The 23,398-nt window shown below is 53.0% G+C and overlaps 4 protein-coding genes across 9 annotated transcripts; all 4 read left to right on the top strand.

The window, feature by feature from the left end:
• Nucleotides 1–630: 630 nt before the first annotated feature.
• On the top strand, nucleotides 631–4,270 carry SPEM3 (SPEM family member 3). Its single transcript, XM_036895771.2, has 5 exons — nucleotides 631–768; nucleotides 917–972; nucleotides 1,146–1,927; nucleotides 2,023–3,587; nucleotides 3,893–4,270. Exons 1-5 carry the CDS (start codon nucleotides 631–633, stop codon nucleotides 4,268–4,270), a joined length of 2,919 nt encoding a protein of 972 aa, XP_036751666.2.
• Nucleotides 4,271–6,029: 1,759 nt separating this feature from the next.
• On the top strand, nucleotides 6,030–8,137 carry TMEM102 (transmembrane protein 102). 2 transcript variants are annotated; one of them, XM_036896148.2, is made up of 3 exons: nucleotides 6,030–6,156; nucleotides 6,356–6,703; nucleotides 6,805–8,137. In XM_036896148.2, the coding sequence occupies exons 2-3, from the start codon at nucleotides 6,490–6,492 to the stop codon at nucleotides 8,121–8,123; spliced, it is 1,533 nt and encodes a 510-aa protein (XP_036752043.2). In that variant the 5' UTR covers nucleotides 6,030–6,156; nucleotides 6,356–6,489; the 3' UTR covers nucleotides 8,124–8,137. The 2 variants fall into 2 exon arrangements, with proteins under 2 accessions (XP_036752043.2, XP_036752045.2); XM_036896150.2 differs by having other exon boundaries at nucleotides 6,039–6,156; nucleotides 6,484–6,703.
• Nucleotides 8,138–8,269: 132 nt separating this feature from the next.
• On the top strand, nucleotides 8,270–14,136 carry FGF11 (fibroblast growth factor 11). 2 transcript variants are annotated; one of them, XM_036896152.2, is made up of 5 exons: nucleotides 8,270–10,335; nucleotides 11,917–12,027; nucleotides 12,222–12,325; nucleotides 12,979–13,093; nucleotides 13,370–14,136. In XM_036896152.2, exons 1-5 carry the CDS (start codon nucleotides 10,143–10,145, stop codon nucleotides 13,438–13,440), a joined length of 594 nt encoding a protein of 197 aa, XP_036752047.2. In that variant the 5' UTR covers nucleotides 8,270–10,142; the 3' UTR covers nucleotides 13,441–14,136. The 2 variants fall into 2 exon arrangements, with proteins under 2 accessions (XP_036752047.2, XP_036752046.2); XM_036896151.2 differs by having other exon boundaries at nucleotides 12,895–13,093.
• Nucleotides 14,137–15,361: 1,225 nt separating this feature from the next.
• Nucleotides 15,362–22,712, top strand: CHRNB1 (cholinergic receptor nicotinic beta 1 subunit). 4 transcript variants are annotated; one of them, XM_057500942.1, is made up of 11 exons: nucleotides 15,362–15,493; nucleotides 15,578–15,678; nucleotides 16,338–16,382; nucleotides 16,846–16,955; nucleotides 17,059–17,167; nucleotides 17,550–17,697; nucleotides 18,012–18,221; nucleotides 20,436–20,659; nucleotides 21,163–21,344; nucleotides 21,694–21,841; nucleotides 22,144–22,712. In XM_057500942.1, exons 1-11 carry the CDS (start codon nucleotides 15,439–15,441, stop codon nucleotides 22,282–22,284), a joined length of 1,473 nt encoding a protein of 490 aa, XP_057356925.1. In that variant the 5' UTR covers nucleotides 15,362–15,438; the 3' UTR covers nucleotides 22,285–22,712. The 4 variants fall into 4 exon arrangements, with proteins under 4 accessions (XP_057356925.1, XP_057356924.1, XP_036752140.2 ...); XM_057500941.1 differs by having other exon boundaries at nucleotides 15,578–15,717; nucleotides 17,577–17,697; XM_036896245.2 differs by having other exon boundaries at nucleotides 15,578–15,717.
• The last annotated feature ends 686 nt before the right edge of the window (nucleotides 22,713–23,398 follow it).

Genomic DNA, 23,398 nt, shown 5'->3' with positions numbered 1-23,398 from the left:
CAGGGTCCCCTTCTCGACATGATGCTCCCCTTTGCCAAGTGGCCACCTTCCTGCCTGCCAGCCCCTCCTGGTCCAGCACCATGCACGAAGTAGATCTTGCAGCTGCAGACCTCAAACCACTGGTCTCTGAGAACCTACTCTGTGACTCTGCTCTCCCTATCCCGAAAGGAGGCTTGGAGGCTCAGCCTCACACAAGAAGTTGAGGTCAGATTCTAGACCTGGGGTTCCACATCTGGGCAGATCCAGCTCTGTGGCCCAGAGAAGGACAGTAAGAAGGCCAAGACTCTGGATTGCAGCCATGCTTTCCCCAGGGCTCTGAGGCCAAGGTCTTCCCAGTCTCAGGAGGGGTCGAGGGGATGGAGTGAGTGAGTGAATGAGTGAGGCAGCGGACAGTGAGGGAATGAACAACGGCAAGAGAGGAGGTGTCCAGGCTCGGGCCACACAAACCCTGCCATCAGGGAATGCTACCCTGGGCCCTCCTTTCCTCCCCTCCCTCATTGTGACCCCAAACACCTGCTGCATTATGACCTAGTCCTTCTTCCCCGACCCCACCAGAGGAGTCTGGCTTCTAGTGAGTATGTGGGGGCCAGGGGTCCCAGGAGGGTCCCAGGCAGTCCTGGGACCCCAGTCATGGATGGGCGAATCCACCATGGAGCCCAAGTGTGCTCTGGCACCAACCCCAGAAAGTGCCAGGAGCTAGGAGACTCAATTCTTCTGATTCTGGGAAGTTTCATCTTGCTGAATGTGGGGATCAATGTGGTGACTCTGGTCAGAGTGGGGTCTGGGTAGCAGGGTTGTGGGAGTCCTGGGGTCTCCAAGGGGCTGAGAAGGGAGGGCTGTTGGGATGCGGCCAGACAAGTATTGGGCTTCAGGGTTCACCCTGTTTCCGGACTCTCCCCTCCCCTACTTCCCTCAGCTCTGGAGGCATCTGAAGAGCTCCCTGAGGATTCTTTTCCATCATTTTTTCCCCAAAGGTGAGTGGGCCTCAGCGTGGGCTCAAGGGGATGTGGGCCTGTCTCCCTTCTGTGATCCCTGTCCCCATTCTTACTCCCTCAGGAGCCCAGGTCTTGTCCCATCCCACCTTTCCCTGCAGGCAAGCAGCCCAGCCGTTTAGGCAGCCATTCCATGTGTATGTGCCGCTCTGCGGATCCCAAGAACTTGTGCCCAAGAGTCTCTTCCTGCTTCCATCGTCGCCCAAGCTTCCTGCTCGAGCAGCGTAACCACCTTGACTCCAGGATACCAGACATGAATGACGAGAAGGCTTCAAGGTGCTGCTGTATGCTGCCTCAGTGTAGACACACCAGGGCTCCTGTGGAGGCTCCATGGGGACTACGGAAGGAGGGGATGGTGGGAGCTGGGGGTGCTCCTCAGGCCACACCCTTCAAGGCCCAAGCCACCTTTCTCTCCAGGCAAAAGACATCTTCTGAGCTCCCCAGGATGAGCAAGCTGGACAAGGTTCCACTCTGCTTGCCCCAAGAGAGCAAGACTAAGACCCCAGACTATGATCCAGCCCAGGCCCCAGCCCAGGCCCAGCCCCCCTCTCCAGTCCGTCCCCCTGAGCACAGCCCCCACCAGGTGCAGACCCCCTCCCCAGAGCATCCCCCTGAGCACAGCCCCCACCAGGTGCAGACCCGCTCCCCAGTCCATTCCCCTGAGCATACCCCACCTCAGGCCCAGACCTGCTCCCCTATCCACCACCTTGAGCGCACCCACCCACAGGGCCAGATCCACTTCCAAGCCCCCACTCCTGAGCACATCTCTACCCAGGCCAAGACCTACTCCCCAGCCCTCACTCCTGTGCACCCCCCCACCCAGGTCCATGGCCCTGAGCACACCCCAGCCCGCATGCTCACCCAGGCCCCCTCACATGCCTCTGCAAACCCCCTGGGCCACCCCCCCGAACACATAACAGCCCATGCTCCAGCCGGCACTGTAGCACATGCTTGTGTCACTTATACCTGTGCCCACAAACTGGCCACTGCTCCCACCTCTGCCCCAGCCCTCCCCCAATGTCTGCCTCAGCCCCAGTCTCAATTTCTGCCCCAACCCCTGAACGAGCACTGGTCACAGCCCTAAATACCACTCCAGTCCCTGTTCCTGTCTCTGCCATCACCCATCCCTCCATCCTAACTTCTATTCCCTCTACCCTGACTGCCTTCAGCCAAGGGCTCTCCACTGACCACGTGGTCTATGATGCCCATGGGAGAAAGCAGAAGTTGTTCCATGTGCATCCCCCACCGAACTCTGCGTATTCCAGAAAGGATGGCACCCTCCCCAGGCCCCAAGAGGGGCAGGGCCTGGTAAACTCTGGTACAGCTGAGCAAATATTGAAGCAACATAGTGGGGATAGTGCCAGGCCCTCCACAGGATCCATACTGGGTTACCTGGAGTTGGAGAATATGGAATGGAAGATCTGCAGTGATGCCAAAGACAAGTTTTTACAGCCCAAGACTTTCTGTAGCTTCCATCCTTGCAGTCCTGAGAGAAGAAACACAGACTCCCAGACTCCAGCCTACCCCAAGTTCTTGGTCTACTCCAAAGATGCTATACCTTCTCAACCTTGCTTTCATTCTCCAACCAGTACCCGGAGCTCACTGTGTACTGTTCCTCCACCATGCACTCTTTCGCTGCCTCTTGTTTCTCCCAGATCCTTTGTCCTTCAGCAACCCACCAACCACCACAAGTCCCCCACTTTCCCTCCAACCTCCATGTCTTTTCAGTCTGTCCCTTCTTCCCAGTTGCCCACCCTTTCCCAGTTCTCCACCATTTCCCAACCCCCAATCCAACCCCAATCCCCTGAACTTCATGAGAATCTAGGCCTCACCCAAGACTCTGGCCTCCAAAGGACCCCAGGCCCTTCAAAAGACTCTAAAGTTCTCAGGAACCCAGGCTTTACCCAAAATCCAGGCCTCTACAAGAATCCCAGCCTTGCTCAAGACCTTTATTTCTTAAAAAACCCAAGGCCTTCCCAAGACTCTGATTTTCATAAGAATCCAGTCATTACCCAAGATTCTGGCCCCCAAAAGAGCCTAGGTCCTACTCAAGATGCAGGTATCTTTAGGAGCTCATGTCTCACCCAACCCTCTGGCCTCCAGAAGAACAAACCACTGCCCCACATTTCTGACATTCAGAGATGCTCAGGCTTTATGGAAGATTCTGGAGTCTATAGGAATGTAGAACAAAACCAAGAGACTATACCCAACAAAAGTCAAGAACTTGCCCAAACAACTGGCCTCCATAACAGCCTGGGCCCTTTTCAAGATGTTGGAGGTTACAAGAGTGCAGGTAAAGTCCAAGATCCGGGAGTCTCTAGGTGTCTAGGCCTTACCCAAGATTCCGACCCACAGAAGAGCCCATACCCTGTTCATGACTCTGGAGTCAACAAGAGCCCAGGCCTTGTCCAAACCTCTGGCCTCCATAAGGGTTCCAGCCTCACCCAAGACTCAGGAGACTACAAGAATCTAGACCTTACTCAAGATTCTGGAGTCTACAGGAGCCTAGGCCTCACTCAAGATTCTGACCTCCATAAGAATCCAGGCCTTACTCAAGCCACTGAAGTCGAAAGGAGTTATGGCCTTACCCAAGATGTTGGAATTTTCAGGAGCTCAGACAAAATCCAAGACCCAAACTTCCACAAGTACCCAGGAATTAATCAAGATCCTGCCCCCCATAATGGCCCAGCCCTTACTCAAGACTCTTGCCTCACCAAGAGTCGAGGTCTTACCAAGGAATCATGCCTCCACAGGCATCATGCTTTATCCCAAATCCCGACCTCCACAAGAACCCCAGCCTTGCTATAGGTACTGACTCTGTCCAAATCTTGGACCCACGTCAGACCCAAAAGTCAACACAATCCTTGATGAAGTCATTTGTACCTGAGGACTCTCCTCAGAAGAAGGATGCGGAACAGCATGTACCATCCACTTCTGTCTCACTCAGTCAGAACTGCTCCTCCAAGTCCCCAGTGATCTGCAATGTCCTGCAAACCTCCTCAGAAGTACCTGTACTGATTGAGCTGCAGCCATCCTCCTGGCGAGCAGGCAGCCAAGACTGGGTGTACCATCCTGGGGATTCAGTTTCTCCAGCCTGCCAGAACTATTGCCAGATGTCTATGCCTCCCAAAATTGACTGGAAGCCTTACTGTCTTGTGTCAGGCTCCCGCCTAGGGCATGTGGTCTTTGATGCCCACAAGAGACAGTTTGGAGTGGGCAAGGACAAGTGTGAAGCTCTGTCTCCCAGGCGCCTTTGCCAAGAGGCATGCAGCAACTAACCAGAGACCAAGGAGTGGGGATATCAGTGTGTGATGAGGACCTTGGGAAAAGAGGGAGCAAAGGTGCACCAGGAATAAAGAAGAGAGAGAAGTGATCTGTAGTTGTCTGAGGACTCCACCCCAGCCCCATTCCTGACACTGGCTACCCACGGGGCCTGACAAACACTAACCCTGCCTCTGTTTCTCCTCTATAGCTGCATAGCTGAACCCACTATCCCCAAGGCCCTAGAGCTGCACTGTTCAGTACAATAGCCACCAGTCAACTATGGCTTTTAGAATGTAAATTAATATAAATTAAAGTCTCATTTCTACATTTCAAGTGTTCAATAGCCATGTGAAGCTACTGTATTGGACAGCACAGATTTATAATATTACAGAAAATCTTTCTGGACAGCAATGGTTTAGAGTTTAGAGGAACTTTCCTTTCCCTTGTCCCTTATCTTCAGCATCTTCAAAGCTCCCACAGAGTCTAGAAAACTTAGTTCTTTTTAGGGTGGCTCAGAGGCTGGCCACCCTTTGGGGAGGAGGTAAGACATAGGGATGTCCAGTGCTTGATTACCTGAGATTGACAAAGGGCTCAGTCTTCAGTTTTCCTGATCTGGCTTCTTTGGTCACATCCAGATATATGGAAACCTGTTGTGTGTTGTGGTTCTTGGTTGCTGAGGGAGAAGAGCTCTCCAGAGATCTATTCACTGGAATCTGGGCTCCCCAAATTGAGCTCTGGATTCTGAGCATTCCCTCCTTTACAGGCCTCTAATTTTTCTACGTGTCTCTGCTTAATTCTCTTGCCCATGGACTGTCTCACTTGGAAGACATTCCCAGGGGAAAAAGAGATGTAAGAAGTCCTGGTTCAGCTATGGATTGGACTGATCTGATTTCCTATTTTTCTGTCCTATTATTCTGGCTCCTGGTCTCATCCTGGACTTGAACTGTGTTCCTAATAGCATTGGTAACTGAAAGCACTTTCCTTTCCCTGACAATTGTCCATTGCCTTGCCCCAGCCCAGCTGGGAGTTTCCTCTGGACTTCATTTTTGGTCCTGATAATCCTTCTGTGTACACACACAAGCTTTGAGGATCCAAAGTGTTTTCCCTGCCACCACTCATGTGTCTGAGGTGGGCGTCACTAAAATATATATATATCTTCCCTGGGTCGGAGTCAAATGTTCATTCCTGGGCCACCACCTATGTGTTCTTACCTAACACTACTACCACTGATTCCAAGGAGAAAACGCCCCATCCAGCTTGGAGTCCCCTCTCTGGCTCAGCTCTGACCTTGGACAAGTCATGTGTAACCTTTCTAAACTGCAGTCTCATCTCCAAAACCAAGTTATAACTGCATGGAAGAACCCTGCTAGATCTAAGTAACCAGGGCTTCTCTACTCACACTGGGATGTAGAGACCCCTATTTTTCCTCAGGCCCTAGGGTGTGTCCCCATTATTGTTTGCTATTCAGATCATTCTGTTACCCCCTCCGCATTAGGGCTAATAAATGTTTGTGTGGGGTTGACCTGGGCTTGGAAAGACACAGAACAGTTCATCTCCATAGAAACTACAACTTCCATCAGGCACTACTTCAGCAGAACAGAAAAGGATTGGGGGCGTGGTCCCCCCCACCCATCCCCTGATAGTTCGGTAGACTACAACTCCCAGGATAGAGCGAGATCTCAACCGAGCAAAAAAAGTGACTCAACTCTGACTCGGGGCGGGGCCGGCCCGGAACCACCCGGACAGCTATCCAGAAGGGGGCGTAGTCGTAACTTAGGGGCGTGGCCTTGTGGGCAGCCGGAAGAAGTTACCTGTTGACTCGTTCTTTGCATCCTTTTCCCAACTCTGCAGCTCCTCGTAACCGGGAAGCCGCTGATCATAAACCTCTTCCGGTAAAGAGGTAAGGGGAGGTATACAAGGGATGGAGGAGGACACGAGCTATTGCATTCCAAAAAAGTGACCAGACAGCTACTTTTTACCTGCTGAGTCAGGTGAACAGGTCCATGGGGGAGGGGACCAACATGTGAGAAAAGGGCAAGGACAGAAGAGGTATTTATTTGTTCGTTTTCAAGACTAAATTTAGAGCCCTTCATACGCAGACCCATTGACGGACAGTGTCTACGGTATTCATCTCGGCCTCTGGAAGAGAGAATAGGAGCGACTTTTCGGAAGCAAAGAACAGCCCATTCTTTCTCTCGTCCGTGTTTTCCCTATCCCAAAACGATAGAACCGCATGGCTTCCGCGGTCTGGGGAAGTGCTCCCTGGTGGGGCCCGCCGCCCCCAGCGCCAGCCCGGCCGCTCACGGACATCGACTTCTGCTCCGGGGCGCAGTTGCAGGAACTAACCCAGCTGATCGAGGAGCTGGGCGTGCAGGAGAGCTGGACTGACGGGTCCAAGCCGGGACCAGACCTCCTCCAGGCCAAGGACTTTGTCTTTTCCTTGCTTGGTAAGTAACCCTCCCTGCCTTCGGGAGCTCGCAGCTCTGAACTCCGCCCCACCCCCTTCCCGGCTTTGTGTCACGCCCACACGATCCCTCTCTTCCCTTAGGTCTTGTTCACCGCCGGGACCCCCGCTTTCCTCCCCAGGCGGAACTTCTGCTGCTTCGTGGCGGGATTCGCGAGGGCTCTCTGGATCTGGGGCCTGCTCCCTTAGGGCCCTACGCTCGCGGACCTCACTACGACGCTGGCTTCACACTCCTGGTGCCGGTGGTTTCGGTAGACGGCACTGGTCAGGAGCTGCAACTGGACGTGGAATCCTGTTCTGCGTGGCTCTGCCTCCCAGAGCAAATACGCGGAACCTCGGTCCGAGAGGCATGGCAGGATTGCCTAGGACCTCCAGTCTCACGAAGACGTGATTCGATCCACCCAACAGAAAGTGAAGGATGTCTCAAGGACCAACAAAGGTCCGTGGGCCAGCTGCATGGTTACGGCACTGAGCCTGGGCTGCACGTGTCTTTGGAGGAACAATCTAGTAACGTTTACGGGCCTGAGTCGTCTCAGCAACACCTAACGGATCTTTGCTTTCCTGCAACCTTGAAAAACCAAAATGGTGACGTCACCAAAGCAACGGTCATTAGCCCAGTCCCACAGCCTTCGGAAGTTTCGGAGGCATGGCCCACATTGTGCCCCGCTCAGGTGGCTGCGTGGTTCTTTGCTTCGCTGGCCGCGGTCGCTGAGTCCCTTTTCCCAGTCCCCAGTGCCCCACGCTTGGTCCACGCAGCTCGCCACGCAGGCTTCACCACCGTCCTGCTGGCTACGCCAGGGCCCCCGCGCCGCCTCTTGCTCTTCGACCTGGTCCCTGTGGTTTCTGTGGCCGGTTGGCCCGAGGGTGCTCGGAGCCATTCGTGGGCCGGCCCGCTGGCCTCGGAGACTCCCTCCTTCTACCTGGTGCCTGGTGAAGGCACAGAGCGACCGGGCGCCTCTGGCTGGCAGCTCTGCTTCGCCCGCCAGGAGCTGGCGCTCAAGGCGCGCATACCAGCTCCACTGCTGCAAGCGCACGCGGCAGCGCAGGCGTTGCTGCGACCGCTGGTGGCCGGGACACGAACCGCGGCGCCCTACCTCCTGCGGACGTTGCTCTACTGGGCTTGCGAGCGTCTGCCGGCGCTCTATCTGGCGCGGCCCGAGAATGCGGGCGCCTGCTGCCTCGGGCTGCTGGATGAACTGGGTCGTGTGCTCGAGGCCGGGATGCTGCCCCACTATTTTCTGGGGGACAGAAAGCTCCGTGTGGGGGACGGCGCCGCTGCGTTGCTCGGGGCATTGGCGCGGCTTCGCGGGGACCCTGCCGGGGTCTTGCGCGCGGCTGTAGAGGAGGCCAAGGCTGCGCGCAAGGGGGGCGGCTTAGCCGGCGTGGGAGGCGGGGCCCATTAAAGACGCTGCTCCTACCTACCTGGAAAGTGCTTCCGTTTGCGGGATATAAAGAGAGTGCTCCCTTGGAGACCGACTGAGCGCCTTAGCCCTAAGGTCCCGTTCTAGAAGGCCTCCTCCCTCCCAACCCTCACAGGTCGTCCCATTACGGCCTTTCCATTCTCCAAAGCTGTGGCCCTTACCCTTCCCGCCCCAGCGCCTCCAGAAACCATTTTATAAGACCCTTCAGTTTTTAAGTTTTTAAGGTTTATTCTTAGGAGACAATAGGGTTGGGGGAATATATTTGCTGACAAAAACGTGGAAAGGAGAAAGTTATGAGACCGGGCACTGACAGCTTGGCTCACCCAAAAGCAGAGCTCCTTAATAGGAGGCCGGATTTCGCCCCAGGCTAGATCTCACCACCGCCCCCCTCTCCAATATTCCCTCACTTTCCTCATTCAGTTCTGTCCTCCCGGGCAGTAGGGTCCCTTTCTCCATTCTTGCTGCATCAGCCATTCCATTGATCTTAAGCCCAACCTCTCCTCCAGCCAGGGTTCCGTTCAGTGGAGGCACCTCGCTGTCCCTCCTCCTCTGAACCCTGAGACGTGCGGCCTTTCCTCCGCTGAGCCTGCCCCTATGACAGTCCCCACTCCCTGCCTCTTAGGCACCCTAGTGTTCCGCCCTCCCAGTTTCACCCCCTCCTTCCCGGCGTCTCCGCCCCCTGCCCGGCTCTCAGAGAACGGGGAGCTGCTGTCGCCGCCGCCGCTTCGGCTCCCCACAGCCGCTGCCGCCGCCGCTACGCTTAGTCCAGCCACCAGGCCCAATGCTCTGACTGGCGGACCAGAGCGCTCTGAAGAGACATCCTCATTCCTTGCTGGGGGTCCGGGGCGCCTAGCCGGGCGTGGGGGGAAAGCTCTGCTTGCGGGGTACAGGGAGGGAAGAGCCTGGAACCGGAGCCAGCGCCATCCGTCGCTGGATCAACAAGACAGGACAGGTTGAGGGGCGTTGGGGAAGAAAGAGGGGGTGTTATGGGCAATCCCAGGGAGGACGAGGAAGCCCTGTCGCAGAAACTGATACGCTCTGACTTGTAGGGGGCCTGTTCACTTTTGGGGATTGGTGACAACGTGGGTGTACTCCTCTCCTGGGGGCTGGTTGGATAGGAGGGTGTGGGATCTAAACAGTACCAGCTGTCCCCAAGTAAATTAAGGGGCAGCCAGGGAAAAAACAAAACAAAACAACACCTGGATGCTCCTCATTTCAAGGTGACAGAGGGCCCTCCAGACAACCAACTGGTATATATACTAGTTAGGGTGGATTTGGAGGTGACTTCAAAAGGAGTGGAGGGTAACAAGGTGAGGAAAGGGCCTCAGCAGTTGAACCCTGTGCCACTATAAATTGGGGTGATTTGGTGAAAAAAGAGGTATGGTCCAGAGACAGGGTCTGGGAATCCTTTTCACTGAAGGGGGACGGCCTGGATGTTCTGAGACAGTTTCTGGGGATTTCAGTTAAGAAAAGTGGAGATCCTTTCCACTTACAGGGTGGCAAGGACACCACAGTTGGGTTCCTCTCTGACATTGGCAATGCCTCAGCAGAGGTGGGGTGAGCTAATATCTTCAAAGCTAAAGACCTGCACCCTTTAGATTACAGGAGTAGATGTGTCAGGAGCGCTGGGCCCTCAAATAGTGTGGAAAGGTGCCTGGGGGGATTAGAACCACATCTTGGAAATTTTGAGGGTCTTGGCTTTGGGATAGGTCAAGTGGGGAACAGGGATACTGGAGAGCAGAGAATCTGAGAGTAGCTTTCAGTAAGGGGCAAAAAACGAGGGTGGAGTCAACTGAGAGGTAGGTTGGCTGCTGGATCTGGTGGAGCTAGCTTGGGGCACAAGGGTGGGAGCTGGCGGCTCCGAGTTGGGGGTCTGGGGCTTATTCTCAAGTCTTGTCGGGACCGCAGCGACAAGAGCATGCCCTAGTGAGCGGGCTTCTCTGGGGAGCCCAGCGCGCTCCGGGCGCCTGCCGGTTTGGGGGTGTCTCCTCCCGGTGCGCCATGGCGGCACTGGCCAGTAGCCTGATCCGTCAGAAGAGGGAGGTCCGCGAGCCCGGGGGCAGCCGGCCGGTTTCGGCCCAGCGACGCGTGTGTCCCCGCGGCACCAAGTCCCTTTGCCAGAAGCAGCTCCTCATCCTGCTGTCCAAGGTGCGACTGTGCGGGGGGCGGCCCGCGCGGCCGACCCGCGGCCCGGGTGAGTGGCTGGAGCGGGGTCTCCAGGCCTGGCGTCTCTCTGCCTGGGAGGCTGAGGCCAGGGACTTGGAAGAATGGGGCCCAACTGAGGGGGGCTCCCCGCAACTTAAAGGGAGTGGGCCAGGACAACAAAGTCCCTGCAAGGGTATGCCTCAGTTTCCTTGCGTTCGAGAGCAAGGGAAGGCTTGAGGGGCTAAGTCTGGGGCCCCGAAGCCTCGCCGCTCCTGCTCATCCCCCCAACCTTCCCCCACCCCCGCCCAACACAGGAGTCCCCACCCCCACCGTCCTCTGCCTACGTGCCGGCTCTCGCGATTCTTTCAATCCCAAGCGGAGGGGCCTGGAGGTTCCGAACGCTTCGGTCACCCCGAGGGTTTCTGCGGCTCCGGCAGCCCCGCCCCCGCCCCGGTTCTCCAGCTCCTCCACGCCTTGGCTCGGTTCCTCCTGGCCGAGCTTGCCTGGTTTGGCGCCAATCTCCCCAGGTCTCCCCCGGGTGTCCTTGCAGCAACCTCGCCGGCCCGCCCCTCTGTGACCTGCGCTTCAGCAAGGGAGATGGGCACCCCCTATATCCACTACACGACTCCGCAGTCGGGCCCCACATGCTTAGGGGACCCTTTGCGGCGAGGAACTCTTTGACACCGTAAAGCCTATAGACCCGCGCGGCGACTTGGGGGGTCGTACCACCTACAAGGAGGTAGAGGGAAGTCGGCCGAGAGCAAGCGACGCGGAAGGAGCGTTGTGAGGGTTAGCGTGTGGTCCCCGTCCAGGTACGACAGGCAGGGATCCCTCTGGCCCCGCCCCCTCCCGCTCCCAGCTCCCTAGGGGTAGCCCCCTCGCGCCCGCCTCACCCCGCCGCCGACCCTCCATAGTGGTACGGTCCTCAGCCCACCCACTGAGTGGGACCGGGTCCCCATGTGACTCAGCCTGCCTCTCAGTCTCCCTCTCCCTCCCCCGATTTCCTTGACTTGGTACCGAACGACCCCGCAACCCTAACCCGGTTACCTGGCTGAAGGGGAGAGGCTGAGCCAACAGACTGACAGACGACAGACAGACGGACAGATGGGTCATTGTCAGGCCGGTGCTGAGCCAAGCGGAGGCCCGCGCCAAGCGAGCTGCAGCCGCAGCAGCAGGTGCTGAGTCAGCGTCAGGCCCAGTCCCACTCCCATTCCTGAGGGGGCGCCCCTATCCTGTGGTCACCTTGCTACCCCCCCACATTTGCAAACACACTACCACTTCTGCAGCCCTTCCCATCTTCCTCTGTCCTCTTGCCTTTTGATGTATCTAACCCCTTCCTATCCCCTTTTCTCCCCTGCTCTCTTTCTGGTTGAGCTGTAAAGTAGGAATTAAGCCATTTAAATAGATTTCAATAAATTAATCTGAAAATTGGGAGTTAAGAGAAAGCAGAAGGACCCACGTCCCAGATTACTCAGGAGTCAAAGAGAGGTGGGCGAGAGCTTGCTTGGAGGGGGCCCTGGGACCCTCTTCCTTCCCTCCATTCTCCTTTCTTTCCTCTGATCCCTCCAAGTGTAGGATTATTTCTGGGAACAGAGATGTCATTTTCGAAGATGAATGTCTCTCTCTCTAGAGCCTCTGCTCAAAGGCATCGTCACCAAACTGTTCTGCCGCCAGGGTTTCTACCTTCAGGCGAATCCCGATGGGAGCATCCAGGGCACCCCAGAGGACACCAGCTCTTTCAGTGAGAGGGGAAGCCAGCTGCTGGGTGGGAACCGGGAGAGTGAGGATAGGAGATGACAATCCTATTTCCACTTCAGTTTTTGTTGTTTTCATTCTGGCTTCTTGGGCCACAAGGGAAGAAGTGGAACTGGAATGGGGGGCTCTGCTGAGGGTTTGAGGCCTGCGGTATTGATGCCCCCTTTTCTCCACTCCCAGCCCACTTCAATCTGATCCCCGTGGGCCTTCGTGTGGTCACCATCCAGAGTGCCAAGCTGGGCCACTACATGGCTATGAATGCTGAGGGGCTGCTCTACAGCTCGGTGAGACCATGAGGCTGAGGGGCCTGGGGTTTGGGGACCTCCCCATCAGCTCCAATCTTCCCAAGTACAGATATTTTACAGCTCAGGATTCCCTCTCCCTCCAGCTCTCGCTGATGTCCTGTCATGCCTGCCCACTGCAGAGATCCTCCTCTGGGGTCATTCCCACCCCTCCTCCTCACACAGGCCCCCAAATGCCCCAGACTCTTTGAATGTCCAACTCTTTCAGGCTTTTAGAGCCCCATTTCTCATCCTTCCTCCTCCAGACTTCATTATTATTCGCTTCCCAAGCCATTCAGGATAGGGGATGATGAGAGGTTGGAAATAGAGTGGAGAGAAGTTATCTTCTTATTCTAGGGCCTGCCAAAATCTAGTTCCTAACCCCCAGGAGCCTTCCAGACTCTTCCTCATCCCCTTTTCTTTCAGTTCCTGCATGGACTCAGAAGTTGGCCCTCCTAGCCGAAATGTATAGATTACATCCTGGCTTGTTCTTCCCAGGGCTCTCTTCTGTACAAAATGTGTCTTTTGGTTTCTCTGATTATATGTGCCTTTCTGGGTCTTTGTCTCCTCAGCCACATTTCACAGCTGAGTGTCGCTTTAAGGAGTGTGTCTTTGAGAATTACTATGTCCTATATGCCTCTGCCCTCTATCGCCAGTGCCATTCTGGCCGGGCCTGGTACCTGGGCCTGGACAAGGAGGGCCAAGTCATGAAGGGAAATCGAGTCAAGAAGACCAAGGCAGCTGCCCACTTTGTGCCCAAGCTCCTGGAGGGTGAGTATGGACTCCAGATAAGGTGGGCCACATGGGAGGGTATTGATTTTGACATGGACATTTTGTGACACGTAGTTCAGGGGCTATAAAGTGTTAAGAGGACACCTGTATTGACAGGTCAAGCCAGAAAGGCTCTGGCCTTTGGGGAACTCTCCTTATATGGGTTGGGGTTCCCAGAGGATGAGTATAGGGTAAGGGAGCCCTTTTAGAGCTGTGATTCTGCCTAGTCTCTCTGTGCCTAACTCTTCTTCCTGCTCCTCTCTCTCCCCTTCACAGTGGCCATGTACCGGGAGCCTTCTCTCCACAGTGTCTCTGAGACCTCCCCTTCCAGTCCCCCCGCCCCCTGAAAGCCCCCTGGACTGGAGGCTCCCTGCACTTGCACTGAGCTAGCCACCGCCATAGCCTGTCTCCCAGCCCTGTTCCTGCCCCTGCTCTCACCCCTGCAGCCACACTCATGCCCTGAGCCAGCCAAGTCCTACCAGGTGCTCTACCCTGAGGGAGCCCAGGGGCTGTCTGTGACTTCTGGGGCTGCAAGATCCCTGGGCCTGGGATGGGGTCAGAAAAGGGGATGTCTGAAAATGGTCCTGGCTGATCACATCTTTCCTTCCACACTCACATAACCCCAAAGCCTTTTCCTGAGATGGCGCTGGGTATTCCCAAACTGATGGAACCAGGGCATAAATACACACCACCAGGGGATCAGCCAGTTCCTGGAACCCTATGCCCTCTTCATTGCCACTGAGCCTAGATTTATAGGTCCACTGGAGCTCAGGATTAGTTTTCTTTGTCCCCTACTTCACCTTCTGCCTTGTTCTGAACAGGTTCTGGAACACCAGGCACCCCAGCCAGGGCCATTTCTTCAGGAAGGCTCTGTGCTGGAATGCAGGCATGCTGCCAGGCTGTTCTGGATCCATCGAGCTTCTGTCCTTGACCCAGATGGACCCTTGATTTCTAAGTAGAGGGAGGCTAGATTTGAGCCCTGTCCAGCTGTTGGCCTTGGTCTAAACTGGTACTAGTCTCAGATCACCACAGATTTAACTTTCTTATTTCAAAGAAACCCAGTTCTAGAGCATGGTGTTCTAGACACATATGGCACCATACTTCCGTCTGAATCTCAGCTCTAGGACATAGACCACAACTCTCAGCCCTTTTTCCTGGATGGAATTGGGACCTATATAGCCATATTATTGCTCTAGAGTAATTTCTATATGCACCCTCCCACCTTCTCTAGTGTATCTATTAAAAACAAGCTCTGGAAAGGACCCAACTATGATTCATAAAGACTAAGCTCGGGATGAATCAAGAACCTCTTTCTTGTTTTTCCTAGATTTTCTAAAAATCTTAGTCTTCCTATAGAATGCAGACCTTATTTTTTTACATGCAATTTCTAGCTCCTGCAGCTCGTCTGGGGTCCTGACAGGGAAACAGAATATGAGGAAGGGCAGAGGAGTTTTGGGAGGAATCCTTGGCTCAAGTGGGAAGCTGGGATGAGGAAGGGGCTAAACCCATGGCATGATTGGACCTGTGCCTAGATTGGAGTGACGTAAACACTTAGCTACCTCAGTAGGATTCCTTCCAGGTCCCCTTTAAAGCTGAGGTCTTTGGGTAATGGGTCTAGAATGAAAAGGACAAATGGGACATAGATTTAACCACCAGTGAGGAGACCCAATTCAGCAATAAGTTCCACCCCTTTCCCCTATAGGTTGGGCTAAGGAGGGTGAGGGCCTCTTAGGCTCTAGATCTCATATACCCCCAGAGCTTCTAACTGAATAGAACTTTCTTTACCTTGCAGCTTATAACCTTAGCTGGGTTTTAAGTACCCAAAAAGCGCCTGACTAGATTTCTCTGAAAAGCATGGAGAGCTAGGGGCAGGCCTGAAAAAGACCAGGAACCCACCAGGAACTAGGAGGGAGACTCTGAATAGCATCTGACTTGGGCAGGGTAGACTGAGGAGGTCCTAAAGGAAGGGGCTAGGGCTCAGAGGCCGGCCACTTTTCCTCAGGCTCTTTCTACTTCAGGTTTGTTACAAGAGGAGTGGGTGCTCCCCTCTCCCACACAGACCCCGCTCAGGCTCCACCCATCTCCTGGGTTTGCTCTCAAGGGATGGAGTCTCCACTCCATGCTCTCAATTAAAGACGATTTATACAACTCAAGTATTGTCTGTCATCTGTGGGTGGCGGGCATTGGCAGTTGCTTGGGGCGGGACCAAGTCCCAGGGGCGGAGCGGGTGGGCTGGCGGCTGCCCCCCAACAACAGGTGCACATTCCTGGGCGCCTCGTCACTTCCCCTGTGCTGGTTGTCCCGGTGGCTCAGTTAGCGAAGTGACTGAGCAAAACGGCTGGGATATGACCCTAGGGGCGCTGCTGCTGCTGGGGGCCCTAGGGGCGCCGCTTGTCCGGGGTAAGTCTGGGCGTCAAAGGGACAGTTACTGGGCCAGGGGTTGTGGCCGGGCCCCACGGCTTCACTTAGTACTCCCTCTTGCAGGCGTCCGTGGCTCGCCGGCGGAGGGCCGGCTCCTCGAGAAACTTTTCTCGGGCTACGATAGCTCTGTGCGGCCGGCACGGGACGTGGGAGACCGCGTCCAGGTCAGCATCGGTCTCAGCCTAGCGCAACTCATCAGCCTGGTGAGGGTGCACAAGGGTTTGGAAGTCAGGCCAACTGGGGGGCGTGGCTTTAGGCAAGGCCCCAGGGACTGTCGGCTCGGGGCGGGGCCTGGGGCGAGACCAGGCAGGGCGAAAGACGCGGTCTTTAGCCCGGATTGGGTTACAATCAAACCAATGGACACGCTGTGGGCAAGGCTGCTGGACCTGAAAGTCGTAGAGCTGAGTAGGTTAACGAACAGGCCTTTGGGCGGATCTTGAAGTGAAGCTGGGGGTCGCTCATGGCTGGGGGGCAGGTCTTGGGGCGGGGTCACGGGCACGGGGCGGACCTTGGTGCAGAACAGGTTCAATAAACCACAGCAACCAGAGATTCTGGGTTGAGTGAATTATGGGCTGTGGGACAGAACCAGGGGGAGGGCCGGCATGGGGGCAGGACCTGTAGATTAATTGGTTGGCCGTATAGACCGCTGGAGTACAGACCTCGGAGATAGAGGTGGGGCTTAAACTGACGCGACGTCTTAGAAGGCGGGGCTTGGACCCAAGAGGGTGGGACTCAGAAAAAGGGGAGTTTCCGACGAAGCTTGACCAGCCAAGTCCACTTTTTCCTCTCCACTCACCTCACCCTTTAACCTTTTACCTTTTAGAACGAGAAGGATGAGGAGATGAGCACAAAGGTGTACTTAGACCTGGTACGGAGACCCCCACGGGGTGGGAAAGGGCGTTCTGCCTTTACAGTTTCCTTGAATGTCTGGCCCAGTAAGAATATGTTTTGCATCATGATCTCAGATGACACATTTATAACTGAAACAAAAGCTTCAGGAAACCACTCTTTTTTTTTTTAACACTGGTTTGGGGCAACTACTTTGATTCCTTACCCACTAAAAGGTCGCGAATTGCAGTTTGAAAAACTGTTTTAGAGGATATGTAGTGCAAACTCCTCATTTTTACAGACTAAAAGTTGGGGGCCCAGTGTGAGGGAAGGGAAACTTAGCTGATGGGGTCCAACGAATGAAGGTGGATCCGGAATCAGAACTCCGGCCTCCAGAACCAGAGCCTATGCCTGTGCTGCTAGCCTCCTCGCATTCTTTTCCCGGGCTTCCTTCCGATATCCCAAGTTCCCCCGGACAGGCCCTTCAGCCTCTGCTTCCTTAGGCGTGGACGGACTACAGGCTGAGCTGGGACCCTGCGGAACACGAGGGTATCGATTCACTCCGCATTACGGCTGAATCCGTGTGGCTACCAGACGTGGTGCTGCTAAACAAGTAGGATCTTTCCAAAGATTGGGAAGGAGGTGGACCGGGCCTCTGGAGGGGTGGGGCATTAGGAGGGCGGAGCCTGAATCCAGGCGAGATTCCTTTCCTGCAGCAATGACGGAAATTTTGACTTCGCTCTGGACATTAACGTAGTGGTGTCCTCCGACGGCTCCTTGCGCTGGCAGCCTCCGGGCATCTATCGCAGCAGCTGCAGCATCCAGGTCCCTAGGCTCCGCCTGGGAAGCCCAAAGCTCTTAGAAACCCTGCCTCTCTTGAGACATCCCGACTACCCCGCGACTCCCATTCCTCCTCCATTGTCCCCCATGACCCTCACATCTCTCTTGCCTTCCCGATTTTTCGTTGAGTTTCATCTTCTCTACACTTTCATTTCCAGTCTTCCTCAGCGATCCCCCTCCATTGCCCATGGCCCCTCCTAATAACCTTACAATTCCTCTGTGCCCCCACCTCCCTGTGACCCCCCTTGGTGGTGCCTATCTCCCTGGTGCCCCATATCCTTTGACTCCTATTTGCCCTGTGACCTCCCCAACACCCTCAGCCCCAACCAGTTTTCTGGCAGCTCTAGTGACTCCCCACTCCATCTAGGTCACCTACTTCCCCTTTGACTGGCAGAACTGCACCATGGTGTTCAGTTCCTATAGCTATGACAGCTCAGAGGTCAGCCTGCAGACTGGCTTGGATCCTGATGGGCAAGAGCAGCAGGAAGTGCACATTCATGAAGGGACCTTCATTGGTGAGTAGGCATGGCTACCATATCCGTGGGCTTTATGATTTCCAGCTTCTAACAGGCTGATAGATATACCTGTCTGTGATACCCATTACAATCCTGTGGGGTCAGCAAGATAGGTATGACCATCTACATTTTACAGATATGGAAACAGACTTGTTCAAGTTTATTAGAGATGGGCTGCCCAAGCCAGTGTCCACAGTTAGCTCCTTATCACATCAACCCCTGAGGTCTAGGATGTGGCAGAGAAAGCCATACTGGGCACAGCAAGGAAATCCCACCTCTGTCTTATTCTGCTGTACTTCCTCCCCTCCTCCCAGAGAATGGCCAATGGGAGATTATCCACAAGCCTTCTCGGCTAATTCAGCCTCCAGTGGATCCTAGGGGCAGGGGGGAAGGACAGCGTCAAGAAGTCACCTTCTACCTCATCATTCGGCGGAAGCCTCTCTTCTACCTGGTCAACGTCATTGCGCCGTGCATCCTCATCACTCTCCTGGCCATCTTCGTCTTCTACCTGCCGCCAGATGCAGGTAAGGGAGAAGGGACTGCAAACCTCCCTTTTACCAATTGCTCAGCTTCTTCCATTCCACCCTTAATCCAGGCAAGTTTTTCCTGCCAACCCAAGCCTATAGCTACCTGCTTTGGATTGTGCTTCAGTAATCTCACCCTGATTCTCCCTTTAACCAAAGCCTTGCCATCTGGGTCCAGGTTTTCCCTCCAACCTTAGGCTCTGCCTCTCCTCTACTGCCCACTTCTCTCCATCCAGTAATTTCTGAACTCTTCGCTTCAGAATTCTAGGATCTTATCCTTCGAACCTCCACTCCTCTGACCAACAAACTCCTGGGCTTAGACAACTCTCCCTTTCCCTTTTCCCATTCCTGGCATCCTCCCTCCCCCACTTTTTAGACATCTCCCAGTCCTTTAACATCCTATCTCCCTTGAAAGTAATAGCCAACATATCTCTAGGAGGCAGCATAATGTAGTAACAGTAATCTTAGTAAACTTCTTAATCTTTATGTGTCTCAATTTCCTGATCTGCAAATGGAAACAATCATTATCCCTACTGCATAAGATTATTTTGAAGATTAACTGAGTTAACAGAACTATGCCTAGAACCATAAATTCTATGTAAATGTTGGGATTGTTTTTACTATTTTTGAGCACTTGCTATAAGCTAATACAATTAAGATGTTATTACATGTATTTAGTCAATTCTAATCTTTACAACTCTGTGAGATAAAAACTGAATTGTCTTCCCATTTTACAGAGGAGGATAAAGAGGCTGAGAGCTTAAGTCTTTTGCCTGACATTACACAGAGAGATGGTGTTATTATTCCAAGCCTGGAAAGTGATGCAGCTCTAGAATACACTTCCAAATGTAACTTCTGCTTCCTCCTGAGCAGGGCAAATCTTGGAACCCAATCTTATAGGACTAACAGAGTGGATTATGAAAGTTATTTTACTTCAATACCTTCCAGCAAGTTTGCAGTGCCTGTTGTATGTCACAAGAATAATTAGCCACCTGGTGTATCCTTATATACTGGTTCATTTTTAGATCCCTCAAATTACTCTTTAGTTCCTGAAAAAGCTACAGGGGTCAGTCCATTCATTAATACCACGATATTTATTGAGCATCTGTAATGTGCTAGCCACTGAGAATACATCAGCGAATAGAAAAGACAAAAATCACTGCCATATGGAGTTTAGGTTCTAGAGAGGGAGAGAGTCAATAAACAAAATAAAGTAAATCTATTAGAGAGTATATTAGAAGACAAATCCTAAGGAGGAAAAAGAAGTTGGGAAAAGGGTTGGGGAGGATGAGAGTGGGGATAGGGGTCGCAATTTAAAAATAGGGTGATCAGTGAATGCCTCACTAAAAAGAAGATATTTGATCAATATTTGAACAACAACCTGAAAGAGGTGAGAGAATGACTCTGGCAGATATGTGGGGGAAGAATGTACCAGAGGGAGTTAACAGTGAACGCAAAGGCCCTGAGGTGGGAGTGGGCCTTGCATATTCCAGAAATAGCCAATGTAACTGAATGAAGTAATCAGGAAGGATAACAGGAGATTAAATCAGAGAGCTAATGTGAAGGCCTTGTAGACCATAGTAAGGGCTTTAGCTTTTATGCAGAAGGAGATGGGAAGTCACTGGAAGGTTTTGAGAAGAGGAGTGATCTGATCATATCTACATTTTAACAGGGTCAATCTGGCTGCTCTTTTGAGAACAGTCAGCAGCAGGGCAAGGGATAAAAGGGAGACCTTTATAATAACTCAGAATGGTGGTTTGTAGCAGGGTGGTAGTGGTAGATGTGATAAATCATGAGTTTCAGGATATATTTTGAAGGTAGAGCCAATAAGGCTTGCTATGGATTGGATATGGGATGAGAGAGAGAGGAGAGTTGATAATGACTCAAAAGGATTTTGGCCGGAGTCTCATGAAAGATGGAGTTGTCATTTATGACATAGGAGAAGTTGATGGTAAGGGAATTATGTTTGGATATGTTAAGTTTGAGATTATCTATTGGACATCCAAGTGGAGAGGTGAAGTAGGCAGGTGGATATAAGTCTGGAGTTTAGGCGAATGAGTTGAGGCTGGAAGTATAAATGTAGGAATCATTTGCATGCAGTTGGCCCTTCCAAAAGCCTGTCCTTGAATGGGTTGGAGACATGGTCACTGATTATGCCATGGAGACTGCCTTCTGGTAGAGCCTAATCTTCCATCTTTTCTTCTTCCCCACAAGGAGAGAAGATGGGGCTCTCCATCTTTGCCCTGCTGACCCTTACTGTGTTCCTGCTGCTTCTGGCAGACAAAGTGCCTGAGACCTCTCTGTCTGTCCCCATCATTATCAAGTACCTCATGTTTACCATGATCCTCGTCACCTTCTCAGTTATCCTTAGCGTTGTAGTCCTCAACCTGCACCATCGCTCACCCCACACCCACCAAATGCCCTTTTGGGTCCGTCAGGTAAGAAGATCACCTCCTCCAACCTGTGTTAACTCTCAATCCTGGTGTTTGACTTTTTGTTCAGGTATCATTTCTCCTTCCTACCAACTTCAGCCTTCCCCTTCACAGCCCCAAGGGAGAACTACAACTCCTGGTAGAGTGTCGACATGCCAGGCAGGGCTTCTTGCGTGTTGCAATGTTGCACAATTAATTTTACTCTCCTATCATCATTTCATAGATCCCATACTCTTTTCATCAATCTTGTCCATCCAGGATCCCAGGGAAACATTCTCGGGGTTAGGTACTACCAGGTGGAAGCCCTCAGAACTTTTTCCAGTCAGGATGCCTCCCAATCCACTTAAGAGCTCTAAAGGCTGTGCAGTTGCATTTACTTGTCTGTGTAGCCCTGTGGAACCTATGCATGCATGAGCAGACATTGACATAAGGAGTGGGGGTAGTTGGCTGCTTCTTTTCTGGACTGAAAGCAGGAGAGCCCCCTCCAGCACCCTTTTTCTACTCTGCAGATCTTCATCCACAAACTCCCTCTGTACCTGGGTCTGAAGAGACCCAAACCTGAGAGAGATCAGATGCTGGAGCCACCTCCTGTAGCCCCCAGGGATTCTCCAAGAAGTGGATGGGGTCGGGGAACAGATGAATATTTCATCCGGAAGCCACCGAGTGATTTTCTCTTCCCGAAACCCAACAGGTAGTACCTACTCCCCATCGCCCACATAGAAGGGAGAGGGAGAACTACAGTTCCCAGAAGACTTGCGGAGGCAGGCCCCCCAAGCTTCCGGAAGATGCTGTGGTTGAGCATCATGGGAATTGTAGTATCCATTCTGCTGCCCACTTTGTGCAAAGGTGGGAACTAATGCGTACAGGAATGGGAGGAATTGGGAAGGCTGGAGAGTTCTCTACTGGCGGGAGAACCTGAAGGGCCTCAGGTTGTGAAAACTGGCAGGTGCTGGAAGAGGGAGTTGGGGCGGGGCCTGGAGCACTGTCGCTGGCTCTATCTTTGCGCCCGGGGCGTGGACAAACAGTTCCGTCTCTTCCAGGTTTCCATCTGAATTGGCTGCCCCGGACCTGCGGCGATTTATCGATGGTCCAAACCGGGCCGTGGGCCTGCCTCCCGAGCTACGGGAGGTCGTTTCCTCCATCAACTACATCGCTCGACAGCTGCAGGAACAGGAAGACCACGACGCGGTAAGTTCGATGAAGATTGAACAAGACAGGGCCTCGATGGCCTTGGCTCCACCCGCAAACCTAGGCCCCGCCCCTCGCACTGGATTTTATTTCTGATTGGGAGATTGCCTCATTTGGTCCAGCCTCCTGCTTTCCGATTGGCTCTTCTATTCATCGCTCGCGGTTTTGCTCTCCTGTGTTCCGCCCCCTACCTTTGTTTCAGAGCCCTGGTTCCAGGAGTACCAGGGCGGAGAACAGGGCATTGGGGGCGGCCTTCCCTGGGGATCTGGAGCTCAGGAACAGATTCCTTTGCCTACCCCCAGCTGAAGGAAGACTGGCAGTTTGTGGCCATGGTAGTGGACCGCCTTTTCCTGTGGACCTTCATCATCTTCACGAGCGTCGGGACCCTCGTCATCTTCCTGGACGCCACGTACCACTTGCCCCCTCCCGATCCCTTTCCTTGAGGACAGAGGGCCGAGACCAGGGTCTCGGCCAGTTGAACTAACTTTGGCAGTACTCTCAAGACTGTATCCCTTTCTTCCTCTTACTTCCTTCACTAGGAATCCAGTCCTCCCATTTAGTTTCTTCGGAGAGTGTTGAAGTGGGACTGGGTAGGCGGAGTCCTTGGGCCCACCAGAAATGCACTATTAGCTTATTTACTCTGGCTTTTTGAAAAAGCTCCCATGGATATCCACACCTAGGTTCTCAGTAAAATGGAACAAATAACAAGAACTAGACTGTTAGCTTTAGGAGGGCAGGATTCTGGTTCACTGTACCATCCCCAGCCCTTAGTACAGGTCCTGACCTATTGTAGGTGCTTAACATTTGTATAAATAGGGAAGATTTTTTTTCTGGAAGGAAATATACCAATTAATAGCAGTTATGTTTTGCATGTTGGGAGTAGTGGCCTTTTTTCCCCTGTTTTTACCTTCTGTAATTTATCTTTTGTAATAAGTATCATCTTTAGGTGTAAAAAATGGTTATTTCTGAAAGGATGTATTTATAATGAGAAAAGCACACTTTAAAAGTCTCTATTCCAAGTTTCAGCTTTAGTGTTCAAACTTTGGATAAGCTATTTAACTACTCTGTACTTAAGTTTCCACATCTATAAAATGAAGCTAATAGTATCTGCCCACTAGTTTGAGGATCATGTGGGAACAAAAGCACCATATAGTATGTATCAGAGGTTGCAAACCAGTGTGTCTCGTTTGGCCCACGTTGGCCTAAATGGTTTTAAATTTGAATTAGTTCAGTACTTTTAAAATTTGGATAGTTCACAGAGAAATATGGACTTCTGGTTTCTTTTGAAAAAAATTGAAAACTGCACTTAACACCAGGCCTGATTCCCTTGTGAGCAGCAACCTGCTGGAGCTGATTAGTGACTGCCCACTTTGGTCAGGGTATTTGTACCAGAATTCCTCATAGCCCCCACCCTCCTAACCAGCTTCATTCATTTTACTTCCCCACCCCTTCATAGCACTAGGCCAAACACAGGGGAAGGAGGGGGTACAAGGAGTTGCAGCCAATGGGAGGTTGGGGGGTGGAGAAAGGTATGTCTTTTATGGCCATCACACATTT

The sequence above is a fragment of the Manis pentadactyla genome, chromosome 4 (assembly GCF_030020395.1).
Source record: "Manis pentadactyla isolate mManPen7 chromosome 4, mManPen7.hap1, whole genome shotgun sequence".
Taxonomy (NCBI): domain Eukaryota; kingdom Metazoa; phylum Chordata; class Mammalia; order Pholidota; family Manidae; genus Manis; species Manis pentadactyla.
The sequence above is the reverse complement of the archived record's forward strand: the minus strand, read 5'-3'. Positions and strand labels throughout refer to the sequence as shown.